This window comes from Crocuta crocuta, unplaced genomic scaffold (genome assembly GCF_008692635.1).
Source record: "Crocuta crocuta isolate KB4526 unplaced genomic scaffold, BGI_CrCroc_1.0 scaffold352, whole genome shotgun sequence".
NCBI classification, from domain to species: Eukaryota; Metazoa; Chordata; class Mammalia; order Carnivora; family Hyaenidae; genus Crocuta; species Crocuta crocuta.
The window spans coordinates 1,060,975-1,077,754 of record NW_027532169.1 but is presented as its reverse complement, the minus strand read 5'-3'; the positions used below and the strand labels follow the sequence as shown (position 1 = coordinate 1,077,754).

The 16,780-nt window shown below is 41.0% G+C and overlaps 1 protein-coding gene across 1 annotated transcript in view; it reads right to left on the bottom strand.

Annotated features, from left to right (window-relative positions):
- The window catches only part of CA10 (carbonic anhydrase 10), a 494,025-nt gene that overhangs the window by 405,561 nt on the left and 71,684 nt on the right, over nt 1–16,780 (bottom strand). The window contains exon 2 of the mRNA XM_077776811.1: nt 5,585–5,659. Coding sequence (XP_077632937.1) covers nt 5,585–5,659 — 75 coding nt within the window. The remainder of the gene's footprint in view (nt 1–5,584; nt 5,660–16,780) is intronic.

The window sequence follows — 16,780 nt, the reverse complement described above, 5'->3', positions numbered from 1 at the left end:
AANATACCTTTAGGGTAACATCCACACTGGCAGCTGGCATGGCCTCCCATGACCAGAGCCCTACTTCCTTCCTCAGCCCTAACTCCCCCTGAGCTCTCCTTGCACAGTAAGCCTCTGTCTTCCCAGCCTCCAGGCCTTGGCCCATCTCCCTCCCTTTTCTGAAACACCATTTCTTCCTTTATTCCCCTAGCAGAATCATACATGTTATGATTCAATAACTGAGTCCAGGCACTCCATCTGCTGGGAAGTCCCCCTCCATGCTCTCTCAAACTGAGTAGCCCCAGACATCCTCTGTGGCAATCCTGGAAATGCTAAAGCAGGATGGATAGTTCTCTCTCTCTCTCTCTCTCTCTCTCTCTCCCCTCAGTTCCTTGAAGCCACCGTGGAGTGTTCTTTGTATCTTTACCCACCAAGAGCCAAGTATGGCCATGCTTGAAAGCAGGGATCCAGAGACAGCTTGCAGAATGGGTGAGTTCAAGAGCTCACGTTCGGCAACCTGAGAGTGATCCTTGGGAGGTGGTGAAATGGAAAAGAGTTGTTCACCTGCTCCAGGGTTTCATAAAGTTCTAAAAATATATACCCCCAGTGTCATGATTTGAAGCTTTAAAACGGAAGCAACCCCTTGTGATGTCCTAGTCTGAAAAGAGAAAAAGAAACTCCCCATCCAAACACTGGCATGTGAAGGAGGCTTTGGGGGTGAGAGGCAGCTTACTACTTTTAGTGACTGTCTGTCCCACTAGGTGGAAAGAAGTTAGAGGCCAACTCTTTTTTATTTTTATTTTTAAATATTTATTTATTTAGTGAGAGAAAGAGAGACGGAGCATGAATGGGGAAGAGGCAGAGAGAGAGAGAGAGAGAGAGAGAGAGAAATCTCAGGCAGGCTCCATACTCAGCACAGAGCCCAACTCAAGGCTCAATCTAACAAACTGAACCATGATCAAGGCCTGAGCTATAATCAAGAGTTGGACCCTTACCTGACTAAGCCACCCAGGCACCCCAGAGGGCATCTCTGTTTTAAAACCCCAGTTCCTAGCATAGTGCCTCCTTTATAGAGAATGCCTGATTCCCCCACTGTTTTGGATAAATGGAATGTGAAAAGACAGTAGTTGGCACAAATTTTTCTGAAATGTGTTAAATGTGTATATTTATGCTAAATGATAAATGTGTTATCTACATGTGTGAAAGAGAGATATACTTTAAATGTCACTAAACAAACCCCATGCTGAATCCTTCAATAACATGATTAACCCAGTTTTTGGGTTTTGTTTTTATTTTTTATTTTTCACAGTCTTAGTATAGGTTTTTGCCATCTCTTGCCTGGAGGATTTAAAAACACACACACACACACACACACACACACACACACACACACACACACACACCTTGAGGAGCCTGGGTGGCTCAGTCAGTTGAGCGTTCAACTTTGGGTCTGGTCATGATCTCATGGTCTGTGAGTTTGAGCCCCACTGTGGGCTCTGTGCTGACAGCTCAAAGCCTGGAGCCTCCTATGAATTCTGTGTCTCCCTCTCTGCCCCTCCCCTGCTCGCTCGCTTTCTCTCTCAAAAATAAACATTAAAAGCAAAACAAAACAAAACAAATACCTCATGAATACCTGTGCCTCTGATATTCTTTTCAAAATACAGTACATCTCCATTCCTATAGCCATACCTGACTTTTTTTTTTCTTTTTCTTGAGGATGGGGAGGGCAGAGAAAGAGGGAGAGAGAGGATCTTAAGTAGGCTCCATGCTCAGTGTGGAGCCTAGCCCAGGGCTCAATCCCATAACTCAGATGATGACCTGAGCCAAAATCAAGAGTCAGATGCTTAACGAAGTGAGCCACGTAGGTGCCCCAAGAGCTGGCTTTTTAAAGTACACATTGGATTGTGTCTCTCCAGAGCTTAGGTATGTCTTACAATTCTTCTACTTTTAAAGGGATTGTGTCTAAGCTCTTGAACATGAAACACAAAGAGTCTCATGGCCTGGCCCCTGACAACCTGCTGGCCTCCTTAGACATCAAGCTCCATGGTGTGCCCTGTCCTATGGACAGTCCCGTACCCTCAGTGCATCCCNCCCTTTGCCTTGATATTCCCCCCTTCTCCTTCTTCTCCACTGAGAATCTTGAATCTGGAAAGAATGCTTTGGGCTGCAAGTGACAGAAAGCCTGATTCAAAACATCTCCAACAGTTAGAAGCTTGTTATCCCACTTAAGAAAATCAATGTTGAGGCAGTTCCATGGTTAATTTAATGCTAGGTAAGCCATACAAGATCTGTGTTCATTCCAAGTTTCTGTTTTGCCATGTTCGGTATAGTTTTTGTCCCCACCATGGGTAGAACTGTTTGCTAAAGGCTCACATCTGTATTAGTGGATCAATCAGTTTTCCAGAGAAACAGAACCAATAGAATGTGTGTGTGTGTGTGTGTGTGTGCGTGTGTGTGCACACATCTGTATGTGTCTGTATGTAAAGATAGGGATTTATTCTAAGGAACTGGCTTGTCTGATTGTGGATCTGTAATTTGCAGGGTAGGTGAGCAGGTTGGACATACAGAGAGGAGATGATGTAGCTTGAGACCAAAAGGTTCTAGAAACATAATTCCCTCTTCCTTGGGGAACCTGTCTTTTTCTCTCAAGGCCTTCAACTGATTGGATGAGGCCCACTGACATTAGGATGGTGTTTGACAACATATCTTCATACTGCAGACTATCCAATTTGACACATGAAATTAGCCATCAGGATGTCAAAACTCATCAGTCTCAAGAATGATACTGAAATCACCATGATTGGGGTAGATATTAATCAAGAGTAACTTTCTGGGCCTGGGGAAGGACTCCTTCTCTGAGCCCACGGCTGCAGGGCAGGGAGGTGAACACAAATAAAATTGGGGCTATGCCTCAAAGTAGGCTGTAGTTAGGGGGTGAGGCTGGATGAAGGTGTGGATTTGAGCAAGTAAACAGTCTACTAGTCAATAGGCAGGCAAGATCACTACACTCTACGTGTTCTCTAAACCCTATTAAAGCCTTTGTTACACTGAGTCATGGGTTTATGGCTTATCTTCCTCTTTAGATGGTGGGTTCATCCTTGAATAATAACCATGTATCCATTGCCTCTTTATCAATAGGCCCAAGCATGATGCTCAGCACCAGCTGGCTACCCCATAGGTGCTTTGAACTGACCAAAGTGGGTTCTTCTGGTGCTAAATCAACCCTATGCTTGCCACTGCTTGAGAAGTCCTATATTTCTACACACCACAAGCTGTTGAAATCACAGATTCGCAACTATTACGCCAACTGACAATTATTTCTAGATACTCTCGTAAAGAAATCACAGGGCAATAAAACTTGTCCAAATTGTCTCGTCACACAAAGTTCTCTTCTCTTTCACACATCCATGCCATGAAAAAAAAATCCCACTGGAAAATCAAGGGACACTCTCAGTCTTATAGTCAGCAATGATACTAACAGATAAAGGGGCTGCTGTTTGCCCTAAGCACCAATTCAGACAAAGTAGGTCATTTGAAGTCTGTCAGATGTTAGGGCCTCAGGTCCCATTAATTCAAAAATTCTCATGACTCTTATCTTTTTTTTAACATAGTGGAGTGCCCCAAAGTTTAGGAAGTAAAATCATCAGCTACCAGTCTTCTTTACCAGGAAGCCAAAGGGTTTCGAGGCTGTTCAACGCAAAGGATGATAAAGTCATTTCGCAGTTGGCTACTGCGTACAGACGAGTTGAGTTCACCAATCCCAGGAACAATTACTAAGCATTTTCCATGTTCTACATGTCATGAGAGACCTTCTTCCATGTTCTACACATCATGAGAGACCTTCACTTGCATTATTATATTTCCAGTTTATGGCTCTCTGCCTTTTCCGAAGCAGAGAAGTATCAAATATCCAGCTACATTGCTACTGATAAAACAGTAATAGTTATACCAACAAGAACTGACATGTCCTGATTCACACCATGCACCAGACATTACCATAAGCACCTTATCTGCATTATCTTATTTAATCCTCACAAAACCTCATGAGGCTGACTGAGTCCTTATCTCCATTTTAACAGATGAATAACCCAAGGATCTGAGAGTAGATAGGCAACTTGCTGACAGAACTGCCAGTAGGAAGCCACAGAACCCAGATTCAATGCCAGGTGTGGCTGGCTCGAGTCCACACTCGGACCTCCACACCTTACTGCTTAGCGTGCAGCAGGTTTTATTCCTATTATCTCATACAAAGCTGGAAATGAGGGAAAGTTCAACTTTTTTAAGTCAACACATAAAAGGAAAGATAAAACTTCTTTCCTGTGGCTGTCTTAGAATCAACAACCAAATCAAACGAGGGCCTTGAACACATGTAGAGAAGGAAGGAATGTGTCAAGAGAGGGGGAAACATCAAAAATAAAATGTGGGGCAGAAGAGCAAAACTTTGTACTTCCAATTCTATATTATCCAGGTACACTTAAGTCACTACAGAGGACATTATTAGCTTAACAAGACTCATTATAACCTGGAGGGAATGCCCTTTGTCGCTCTACTTCCATAATCACAAAGCACATGAGTGTAATTATAAATGCAATTTTCTGGGATGTCTTGAATATGGGAAGCAGACTCCTCAGAAACACAATAAAAACTCCATTCATTGGAAAGGGTGTCCCCAATTGTTAGGGATAAAATGCCATGTATCTGTATCACGTCATATGAATATAGCACACGTCAATTAAGTTGTCACAAGATTATTATTAGAAGCCTGATCATTTGTAGGTGAATTAATCAAGACCAGTTTCTGTGCCCACTGGGCCAAGGAATAAATGTACCATCGTAAATCTGTAAGTTAATAATATCAATTTACAAGGCTATTTGGCAGTCAGCTTTTTCGTGGGTCACCACTGTCCCCCACCAAGCCGTCTCCTCTTCTTGGAAAGCCCCAAGAGTATGTATTACTGTCCCACAGCACAACAGATAAAGTGATGCTCAGAGGGGTTTCACTCGGAGGGGTTTCATGGAGTCAGAAGGATGAGGTGAGAGTGGTGGGGAAGACACACCTCCACCTTCCTTCGAAACTAAAGCCATGGCTTTAGTTTTTGACTCTACCTTGTCTTCACTTCTCTCCCCCAGTGCTGACGGCATCCACTCCACCTGTTATTTTTAGCCTGTGCTTGGCCCGGTCTGCTAAGTCCTGACCACAGATGCTACTGAAGTAACATCAGTGACAGCATGCATCCCAGGAAGCCGCACTGTCATGGTCAGCCTTTCCAGCCTTCCCATTTCATTAATGTTAAAAGATGGCTCTTTCTCGCTTAACCAGACTCGAGTGGACAGAGCCTCAACCCTGTGTCCTCCACTGCCAAGGGAAAGAGCCTCCTGCCGAGAGAAAGGCTTTGGCGGGTAGGCTCCAATGGAAAAAGGTAGTCTTGGCTAAACAGCCAATCTTGAACATGAACACACCTTCCCCGGATGTGTCAGAGAGATGTGGTTGCTTCTTGCAATACCTTTCCTGCTGCGCAGCAAATGCAAAATTCTGGAAATAATATTCTATTTCATTCAGATTCTTTTCTTAAAAATAAAACAATAAAAATAAATGTGTCTTTACCTGGAACAAAGCTTCCCTGCACCACCTCCTTGTACGCCCACCAGCCTTCATGGATTTTTGGTGAATTCTGTTGAGCTAAAAGGGAAAGAAAGGAAGAGAGACTAAATGAATAGCAGACAACCCCTGGGTCCTAGCCATGTAAGAAGGGTGAACACACATACAGTAATCCTTTTCTACCCACAAGCCATCCTACAAACTGTGGCAGCATCCCTCCCTCTCCTCTTTTTTTAAAAAAATAGATTCTTAACCTGTAAATATACTGTCACTGCATTTTTTATACAAAGCACTCAGGAGATGTCTATTGAGGAGAAATAGACAGTAATTATGTATTTAAGCCTATTTGAATTCCCCTGTCACTTGTCTGTACCTCTGAATCACCTCTTTTCCACACCTGCCCCTACGCACACACCCACATGTGCACGCGCACACACGTGCACACACACACACACACACACACACACACACACAGCGCTAGGACTGAGGCTGATCCCATCCACAAGCCAGGCAAGAACTCTCCATGTGCGCAAACCCCTTAGGAACAGAGAGGGGATAGGGCATTTGTAGGCTAGAAGAGGGAAGGGTGCAATTGGCCAGCTTTCCTCAGGTCCCACGAAAATGAAAACAAAAATATAAATGATCATGGTGAGAGTCTTTGACACGATGGAGAGAAAAAATGGAAAGCCCAAGCAATTGGGACAGAGCATAGGGATCTATGAGCTCATGCTGACATGACCTCAGGATAGTCTTTGACCTTTATGAGAGATGGTGGGTGAATTAGGGCAATTCTATTACATGTGGGGGTAAACCCCAAAGTGCAGATAAATACAGAGTGTGGATCCCTTTACTACTGAACAGCATTCATATTTCAGCTGTTTCTCATATTGGAAAAAATAAGGTCATTTCAACCATATTTGTAATTCAGCAAGTAAATAGAAATGTTAAACCTTGAAGTTCATTTTCTTCCTTTAAATCTTATTCTTTCTTTCAGTCTCCTTCAGACTTATCATTCTGGGTTAGAGAGAATGACACAAGACAATGTGTCTGCAAGCACAGCTTTGTGTAAAGAAAGGATTTGTCAAATTAAACTTCATCTTCCATATGAGCTCCAATTGCCTAGATCCAAGTGTCTTCCCATAGTAGAGAAAAGATACTTTTTCTGCCTATGACGTTAAGGCCCCCAAGGCTCGCAGCTCTGTGATGAAGGGTTTATGACCCAGGATGAGTGAGAGAGAAACCCACTCCTTCTGGAGTTGACAATGTGGTTTGGGGCCTTCGGAAACAAATGGAACAGGGACAAAGAACCTATTGAAGGCCCTGGAAAGGTATCACCAGTACAAATCTATGGCTTGGGATGCATCAAAGTACCCGGGTTACTAGTACCCCATTTCCACATAGAATGGATAGAGCTTGGATGTTCCCACAGCCCTGGAGAAAGATCCTAAAGGCAGGGGAGTTGAAAGCCAGTACATCTGTCCTGGGGCAGTAGGCAAGGGAGAAGTGGCCTCAAACAGAGGCTGCAACAGATTTGTCCAGCCAAGGACAACAGAGTTAATAGAGACTCCGGGTATCTGTGACAGTAGGGAACAACAAAGAGGTCTGAAGTCTAGGAAATCTTTACGTCTGAGAAACCCAAGTTTCTCAGTTTCCCAAGCTGAGAAACCAGATCAAGACTTATATGCTTGGAAAGTTTACCAAGTAGGTGGACAAAGGACATTTCTCAGGCTCTGCACAATTCTGATGCTTCCTCGGAGTCCTGACATTGCATGATCCACTCTCATCCTCCTTCCCAGCTCACTGGAGGGTCATTGTAGGAGAAGAGGGGAATGCCAAAGGCTTAGAAATCTGTGAGATCAGATTCACCTAATGTACTAACACCCCGGGGCTAATTTTTGAAACAAACATTTTATAATGCTCACCTTGATGATAACTAACTAAAACGCATAGGCAGTACATTCTGCCAAAAAAAAAAAAAAAAAAAAAAAGAAAAGAAAAGAAAAGAAAGAAAGAAAGAGAAAAAAGAAAAGAAAAACAACTGTGATATTTCACTAAACCCCAGCCCAGCTCTGCTGGACATGAAGCATGTCCCAAGTTCCCAAGCCTGGAAGAAATACACATATCTGAAAGCCCAAAAGTATTGAACTGCAAACATCCCTAACAGCTTTGCATTACAGATAAGCCAGGATTGATTTTCCTTATCAAAGACAAGAATTTCTGAGTTTTATCAAGAGTCACCAAATTTTATCCAATCAGGATTGTTGCCTGTCTTGAACAATTTTAACCATAAACATAGTTTTCTTCCTTCCTTCCTTCCTTCCTTCCTTCTTTCAACTGGCCTTCTTTCTTTATTCTCAGAGGTAGTTGTTGGGAAACTACAGTCTCTTGTATATATTTCATCACTATAAGTAAAGATCTCACCACTCAAAACTTTCTGTTTTACATTAAATATATTTACCGAGTTGTTTTACAAAAACCTTTGTTGATAGTACTTACACACATCCATTTCAAAAAATTAACATGGTGCTTTAGCTATAATGAAAAGGATAAATCAATGTAATTCAAAATAATACAGATTTGTGTATGCTTGAGCCTGATTGAAGCATTAAAACAGAGACTGGCAAATGATCATCTACTAACCAAAGATGGCCACTGACTGTTTTTGTACCAGTCAAGAGGTAAGAATGGTTTTGCATTTTTAATAGTTAAGAAAATCAAAAAAGGATGTCTTGTGACATGTAAATATTAAATTAAATGGAAATTTCAGTGTCTATAAATAATGTTTTATTGAAACACAGCCATGCCCACCTATTTACATATTGCCTATGGCTGCTTTCTCACTATAAAAGCAGAGTTAAATAATTGTGACAGAAACCAACTGGCCTGCACAACTTAAAATATCTCCTATATGACTCTTCACAGAAAGTTTGCTGGTTGTTAATTTACACACATAATTTCAAAAACCAACATAATCAGTGTAATGCTTTAACTGTAATATGAAGGATTCATGCATAATCTGTAATAAAAAATGGTATGTTTCAATTTGTAAATACTTGGTGATTATGTATCAGAAGAACAAAGAAGTCGGATGTTTGATTGAAACAGGTACAAGTAATATGGTTGTACTGTATTCCAAAGATCAAAATCTGCAAGTGGCATTGCTCTCAGTGGTGTGATTTTCCAAAATACTGAACAACTGTTGGTAAAGTTCAGAATGAAATAAAGTGTTATCTTCCCTTGATATACAGAGTATTTGCATTTGCTGAAGAATAGGGTATACTAAAACTATGAAAGAGATACTCTGTGTTCATAGGCAACATGGAGTTTGTAAAGTCAGATAAATAAAAGTTTTTCACTCACTTGAATGTCTTGCTGGGACATTGGACAATGTATCTATCGCTGTTTGAAACTGTCAAATATATTACAGAGCGTATTCTCTGCCCACCCTGCCCCAGTTGGTGCTAAATGCAGTATCTTTCTTTACAACAATCTAACGATGTTCTTCTTGATAGTCACTGACCTAATGGGATGTTTTATAGCACTATTTATATATGCTAAATGAATGAGGATAAAACATCACGTTGAATACTAATCAGAGGATACTGTTTCCTCTAAATAGATAAAAGACACATCTCCCTACATCTGAATTGTAGTGCCAAGTCCACATACCACCGCATTGCATACTGTATATATGTATACATTGTATATTCAAGTATTTTTTTTTCTTTTCCCTGCCAGTTGACCATATTCTCAAGAAACTATCATTTCCAGTGAGTGAGAAAGAAAAAGCAAAGATGTTAGATGTTTACTCTTAAGATGACAAAAAAAGGAAAGCTAATTCCAATACAATCCTTAGTAAAATAGTTGACTAAGTTTTCAGATTTTCAGATACATTCATATTCTCTCTCTCGCTCTCTCTTTCCTCTCTGTGCACTTCACCCCCCAACAGGCCATTATAAGAAAGACCCATCAGTCTGACCAAAGCACTGATTTAAGAGATGTGATTTAAAAGGTAGAAGAAAACAAAGTCTTTGGATAATTAAGAGTACTGCAACTTACAGAAGTATCAGCGAAAGCTTCTGTCCCATTCAGAAGACTACAAAAAGACTTGCTCTCCCTTCACATCGAGTCATTGCTCCTTCAGACCCATCCATTCAGAAGTGAAATTATGTAAGACTTTACCAGGCGGCAAGACAATCAGATCATCTGAATGAAGTCTGTTATAATGATAGAACTGCAGAGATTCCGTTTGTTTTCTTTGACATGCTTGTGAAGGATCCAAGCTCACCCTGCAAAAATCCATCAGCTTGAGCTGAGCGCACTTGCCGTCCATCAATTACAAAATATGATACCTGCAGGCTAGGTTTGGAGAAAAGGAATGTGTTTTCAAATGCCCTTGTATGCCCAGTCTGGCCTCATACTGTTAGGCAATGTGGGAAGACAGGGTAACGCATTGTAAGGACACGTCATTTAAAACCCCCCAACAGTAACCGTGAGCGGCTTGTTTGCAATGGAGTGCCAGGAGAAGCACTGGCTTTCTGTTTTAAATCTTCCCAGCCAGATCTTCCATCATCATCTTGTTGTCTACATCTGATACCCAGTGAGGGGAGAGCCAGTTGAGAACTCCTCAGAGCAAACAGGTGAACAGAAAAAAGCCTTAGCTGCCGCAGCGCTTTGCCGGTGGATGGGATTTCTTTACTTAACGTGCAACCAGCCCCTGGGAAAAATCCAGGTGTCTAATCAAAAAAAATTGTGTTGACAGTAAAAGCTGTCATCGCTGCCAGATGAGGAGATATACATAGCAAGGGCCCCTCTCTTGATAGTAAGAAAAACATATTTCAATGTTATTCTCCTTTTTTCATTGTGGCAGTTTGAGAACTTGTGAGTTTCAAAAGAAAACTCAGAATCTCGGGATCTGGAAAGAGATACAGAATTCATTGCTCCAATCTCCTTCTGGGCATTTGAGGAAATTGACGAACAGAGGAGGGACGCCACTAAAAATAAATTAAAAAAAAAAGTATATGGTGTCTTAGACCAAGAGTCAGCAAACTTTTTCTGTAAATGGCCAGATAATAAATATTAGAGGCTCTGAAGGCCATTCTGTCCCTGTCCCCACTACTCCACTGTGCCACTGTAGCATAAAAGCAACCATATACTATATATAAATGAGTGGCTGTGGCTGTGTGCCAATAAAATGGTATTTACAAACACAGCATAAGGGCTGGATTTAGTCTACAGCAGGCAGCACTGCACTGATTCCTGTCTTAGAGCTAGGAACCATTTTTTTGTCATCTAGTTCTGCTTCCCTGATTGAATGCTTTAGAAGCGAGCTACTTTAAAAGGAAAATTAGAAAGAATTTGGAAAGAGGTGAATTTCTAATTACAAGTCAATGGCATCTGATCAATAAGCGCTGTAGAATGCATGTATAATCCTAAATCTTTCCCAGACTCCCTGAAACTGATCACCAGAGTCTACATAAAACTCACTATGCCCCCTCCCCAAGTCCATTTCCATTGGGTTGAACCATCGAAGTTGTAGGGGCCTCATATAAACACTGCCCACACCCTCCTGCTGGGTTTTTCAGTCATTAAGGAACAGACTGATTTCTAAAACCCTTCTTACCCTCCCATACATCTATAAAGCATGTTTCTGGATGACTCTTGCTTGGGATTCTCATCTGTCTCCATAGATAAAGTAATTATGTTTTCACACGTCAACTCTCTCACATCATTTTGAGATGAACTTTTGCAACTCTCTTCTATTTTCAATTCCTATCACCACCTTAGGTTCAGAGAAAACACAACCTTGGACCATCTCCATATGGAAATTAAAGTGGCCCCTTGACCTAATGGAAAAGAAAACTCAAGAGCAACAATTCAGAGTGTCCTGGTGTGGTGGGGAAGGAAAGGTACAAGATGGAACAGAAGAGTCCTCACAAAGGGAGGAGCCCTCACAAAGCTGGAGAGGGCAACTTCCTGATAAAACTCCAGTCAACACGCACCTAACTGTAAGCATGCACATTGCAAAAAGTATACTTCCAACCCCTTGGTCAGTAAAATGTTATCTGTGCCAGGTGGTCTATGACAAGGGGAGATGGAATCAAACATAAGGGAGAGGCAGAGTCTAGTACCCCTGTGTTACTTAGTTTTAATGGGTTATGAGGAGCCCTGAAGAGTAATTTCCTTAGGAAACTCCTTTTCTCTGCCTAGGAGGCAACATAAGCCTATTGGATCAATAGAACACCAGATGGTAGAAGGTGAAAAAAAAAAAAAGTGCTATCACTGGATGCAGGATGCAAAATATCACACTCCCTATCCTCAAGACAATCACTATTTTTCCCTTAAATGGTCAAGTCTGTCCCCTACATGGGAAGCAGGAACAGAGAAGCGCATGGAGCACCAGAGGAAATGGAAACAGCCATCCTGGTACACTGCCTGGCCCCCATTGGACCTGCCAGAGATAATGCTCTTCCCAAAGTGCTTGAGTTTTATACATGTTGTAGGTCTCTCCCTCCTCCACGCACCTTTGACATTATGTTATCCTACATGTGAGCATTGAGACAGTGCTCCACACTTATCTGTCTCCGTGTCATTCTTTCACAGTAAACTGTAACTTTCTTGAGGCCAGAAAACATGTCTTCTCTTGAAATCCCATTATTCATGCAAAACTTGGTCAGTAACAGGTGCCCCATAAAGCCGGATGAGTGCATGAAAATGCTGTGTAAAGTGGAACATTATATACAAAATTGTGGTACAGCTCAAACAGTCCTTGGGAGATTTTAGTTTATACCCAAAGACTTATTGGTGTGATGCCTGTATTTGTGGCAATGGGAACATTGACAGAAGCGTTTTCAAGTTGGTTGACAGGCCCATACTCGCTTGACAGATGGAAGAGCACCAGGAGCTGACACTCTGCCTAGGGAAATCAAAGCCATGGCAAACCCTTTTATTGGGCTCAATGTGTTTCATTTAAAAGTATGGTGGGGGTGGGGATGACACCTTACCTAAGAGGGTTTGCATCTGTGCCGTGCTTTACATTTTTTAAGTTGTGAGACAAGGGTGAGATTCATCTCTATCCCCCTACCCAACATGACCCCCATTTACCATAAAAACTAGACAGAAGAATCGGACCAAGCATCGCACTAGCTAACTGAGCCACAAACTGACTGTTCTAAGCACAGAAATCGTATATAAGCCAGAATCACCTTGCACATTCGGCCAGACTCAAGCAAGCTGACATCAACACTGAATGTGCATTGGGAGAGTAAGAAAAATAACCTGGTGGTAGAACAGACTGTATTACTCTCACCTAAAAGACTCAGAATGCAAAGAGGTTCAAATATAGCTATAGTCAAAAATCAACAAAAGGAGGGCACCTGGGCGGCTCAGTCGGTTAAGTGTCGAACTCTTGATTTCAGCTCAGGTCATTATCATGAGATCAAGACCCGCACCAGGCTCTGTGCTGACAGCATGGAGCCTGCCTGGGATTCTCTCCCTCTCTCTCTCTGTCCTTCCCCTGCTTGTGTGTGCATATACTCTCTCTCTCTCTCTCTCAAAGTAAATAAATAAACATTTAACAAAATCAACATGAAGAAAAGTCCCTAACATGGGTGATTCTTAGCCCCTCTAACTGATATTCTAGAATCTCTGCCATTTGGATTTACCACCCAGTCTGACCTCATTTCTCATAATCTTTACAAAATTTCTGCTCTACCTGCTGTCCCCAGGTATTCTTGTTTATTACTCTTCCCACACCTTTGCTTTTGCCTTTTTGTTTTACTCCCTGGAATTCTCTCTTTATATACTTCTTCTTGACTAGGCTTGCTCGATTCCCACTTCTCTCAATTGCTCAAAGCCTCACCAATTTGTCGTCCTTTCAAGAAATTTTTCCTGATCGTTTTAGTTCCACTGTGATCCCTTACTTCCCTGAATTCCAGAATGTTAGTGTCTATTTCTCATTTGTCATTTTCATTATTTCAACAAACGTCATTGAGTACCTCTGATTGTGAGGCAGTGTTCTAAGCATCGAACATCCAATCACTTTTATTCTATTGGAGGGGGACAGGAAAACAAACAAACAAACAAAAACACAAGTAACTGAATTCAACTGTAAGCAGAATATTATGTACAGAAAATATTGTGTAGTATAATCAAAGATTAGGACAAGATAGACAGTCACTGGAAGGGCACTTTAGATTGCATGACAATTAATGGCCTTTAAGATTATTATACTTAATCTGAGATTTAAATAACAAAAAAGATATGGCCTCCTGAAGATCAATAGCATTAGTATTTCAAGTGGATTCAAAGGCCTTAAGAAGGCAGAAGGAGCTTTCAAGAAACAGAAAAGTAGCCATTGCGGGTGAAACACAGTAGCTGCATAGAGAGAGAGATTTAAGATGAGGCTGATGATTTAGGTTATGCTCCAGAAGATGGCGGTGGCATCAACTATGATCATGTTGCTGAAAACAGAAGTGGATGGACACCATATGATTTAAAGGAAGAGTGAAGAGAACAGACTGATGGAAAGAATGAGGGAAGTTAAAGACTACAGAATGAAGAGAGCTCCTACCTTTTAAAAAAAGTTTTTTTAATGTTTATTTTTGAGAGAGAGAGACAGAGCATGAGCAGGGGAGAGGGAGAGAGAGAGACAGAATCCAAACCAGACTCCAGGTTCTGAGCTGTCAGCACAGAGCCCAACACAGGGCTTGAACTCACAAATCATGAGATCATGAACTGAGCCAAAGTCAGACATTTAACTGACTGAGCCACCCAGGTGCCTGGAGAGCTCCTATCTTTTTTGACCTGAGTGATTTGATGTTGACAGTTATTGAGATGACAAAGGAGTTTGGGGGAGGAGTATCTTCATAGTGGGAAGGAAAGTTGAGAGTTCCATTTGAGGGGCACCTGGGTGGCTCAGTCAGTGAAGTGTCTAACTCTTGATTTTAGCTCAGTTCACCATCTCACAGTTCATGAGTTCAAGACCCACATCAGGCTCTGTGTTAACAGCACAGATCCTGCCTGGGATCCTCTCTCCCCCTCTCTCTCTTTGCCCTTCCCCCACTTATTCATTCTCTCTCTCTCTCTCTCTCTCCCTCTCTCCCTCTCTCTCTCTCTCTCTCAAAATAAGTAAACTTAAAAAAAATGCAGTTCCACTTGAGATGGTGAGTGAGCATTTAGCCAGAGGTGTCAAGTAGGTGGCTGGATATAAAATGAATTCTGAAGAGTCAAAATGGGATATACATTTATGACTCTTTGACATACAAATGATATTTAAAACACTGAATTTAGAAGAGGTCACCAAGTAGAAATGTGAAAATGTAAAGAGAGAGACCAAAAGGGACAGAGAATAGAGCACTGGAATGTTCAATATTTAGAGGTTGAACTGAGGAGGAAGATCTGAGATAAGATTGAGAGGGACAGGCCACTAAAGGTAGAGACAAACAAAGAAACAGGAGAAAAAAAGATTAGTCTGGTGCTATTCCTTGTTTCTTTGTTACTTTCTCTTATTAGATAAATAGGTAGATAGACAGATGTAGATATAAATAAATTTTAGAACAGTTTTAATTTCACAGAAAAATTACAAAGATAAACATTTCCCACATAAACTCACATGCAATCTCCTTTATTATATCTATCTTTCATCAGTATCTTTATCACAATTAATGAACCAGTATCGATACATTATTAGTAACTAATGTCCATGCGTTACTCAGATGTCCTATATGTCTAACCTGAAGTCCTTTCCCTGTTCCAGGATCCCATCTGGATCCCACATTCCATTTAGCTGTCATGTCTCCTTAGTCTTCTCATGGCTCCAGCAATTTTCTCATAGACTTTTAATTTGTATCTTCCTACGGCCCTGTATCCCTAACTAAATTAAAACATCTCAAGGGTAAATCTTACGCCTCGTCTACTATAACGCAACACATGTAATAGGTACCCTGGGCATGCTGATTAATAAATATTTGTTTAACAAACCTAGGAAGGGGAGAGAGAGACATATGAAGCTCCACTTAGAAATGCTATTCACAAGTTTTCTAGGACTATCCACCCTTCAGAATCCTTGTCAGTTTTTCCCTAAAGTAAGTTTAACGCTAAAGAGTCATTAGAACTTAAGTACCATGTCACTAAAATAATAACAACAGTAGCACACAAAAGAAAAGGGATGAAAAGATCTCTAATCTATGTAAGACTATAGCTATAAATTCGTTTGCTGCTTCCTTCACCAAACATCACTTCCTGAGTTGTTTTCTTCTTATTTTTAATGTCTTTTTTGATAGTCTTTTTAGTAGATATGCCGTCATTTCCCNTTCACAGAAAAATTACAAAGATAAACATTTCCCACATAAACTCACATGCAATCTCCTTTATTATATCTATCTTTCATCAGTATCTTTATCACAATTAATGAACCAGTATCGATACATTATTAGTAACTAATGTCCATGAGTTACTCAGATGTCCTATATGTCTAACCTGAAGTCCTTTCCCTGTTCCAGGATCCCATCTGGATCCCACATTCCATTTAGCTGTCATGTCTCCTTAGTCTTCTCATGGCTCCAGCAATTTTCTCATAGACTTTTAATTTGTATCTTCCTACGGCCCTGTATCCCTAACTAAATTAAAACATCTCAAGGGTAAATCTTACGCCTCGTCTACTATAACGCAACACATGTAATAGGTACCCTGGGCATGCTGATTAATAAATATTTGTTTAACAAACCTAGGAAGGGGAGAGAGAGACATATGAAGCTCCACTTAGAAATGCTATTCACAAGTTTTCTAGGACTATCCACCCTTCAGAATCCTTGTCAGTTTTTCCCTAAAGTAAGTTTAACGCTAAAGAGTCATTAGAACTTAAGTACCATGTCACTAAAATAATAACAACAGTAGCACACAAAAGAAAAGGGATGAAAAGATCTCTAATCTATGTAAGACTATAGCTATAAATTCGTTTGCTGCTTCCTTCACCAAACATCACTTCCTGAGTTGTTTTCTTCTTATTTTTAATGTCTTTTTTGATAGTCTTTTTAGTAGATATGCCGTCATTTCCCCATTATTCCCTTCCTGTTGGCTATCTGGTTATTTGAAGATTGAAGTTAAGACCAGAGTTTCCACTGCTTCCCCTCTTTCAGAATCTTAACATTCAAGTGCAGCATGCCAAAATCAAGGTCAAAAGACAAAGCANACCCAAGGGAC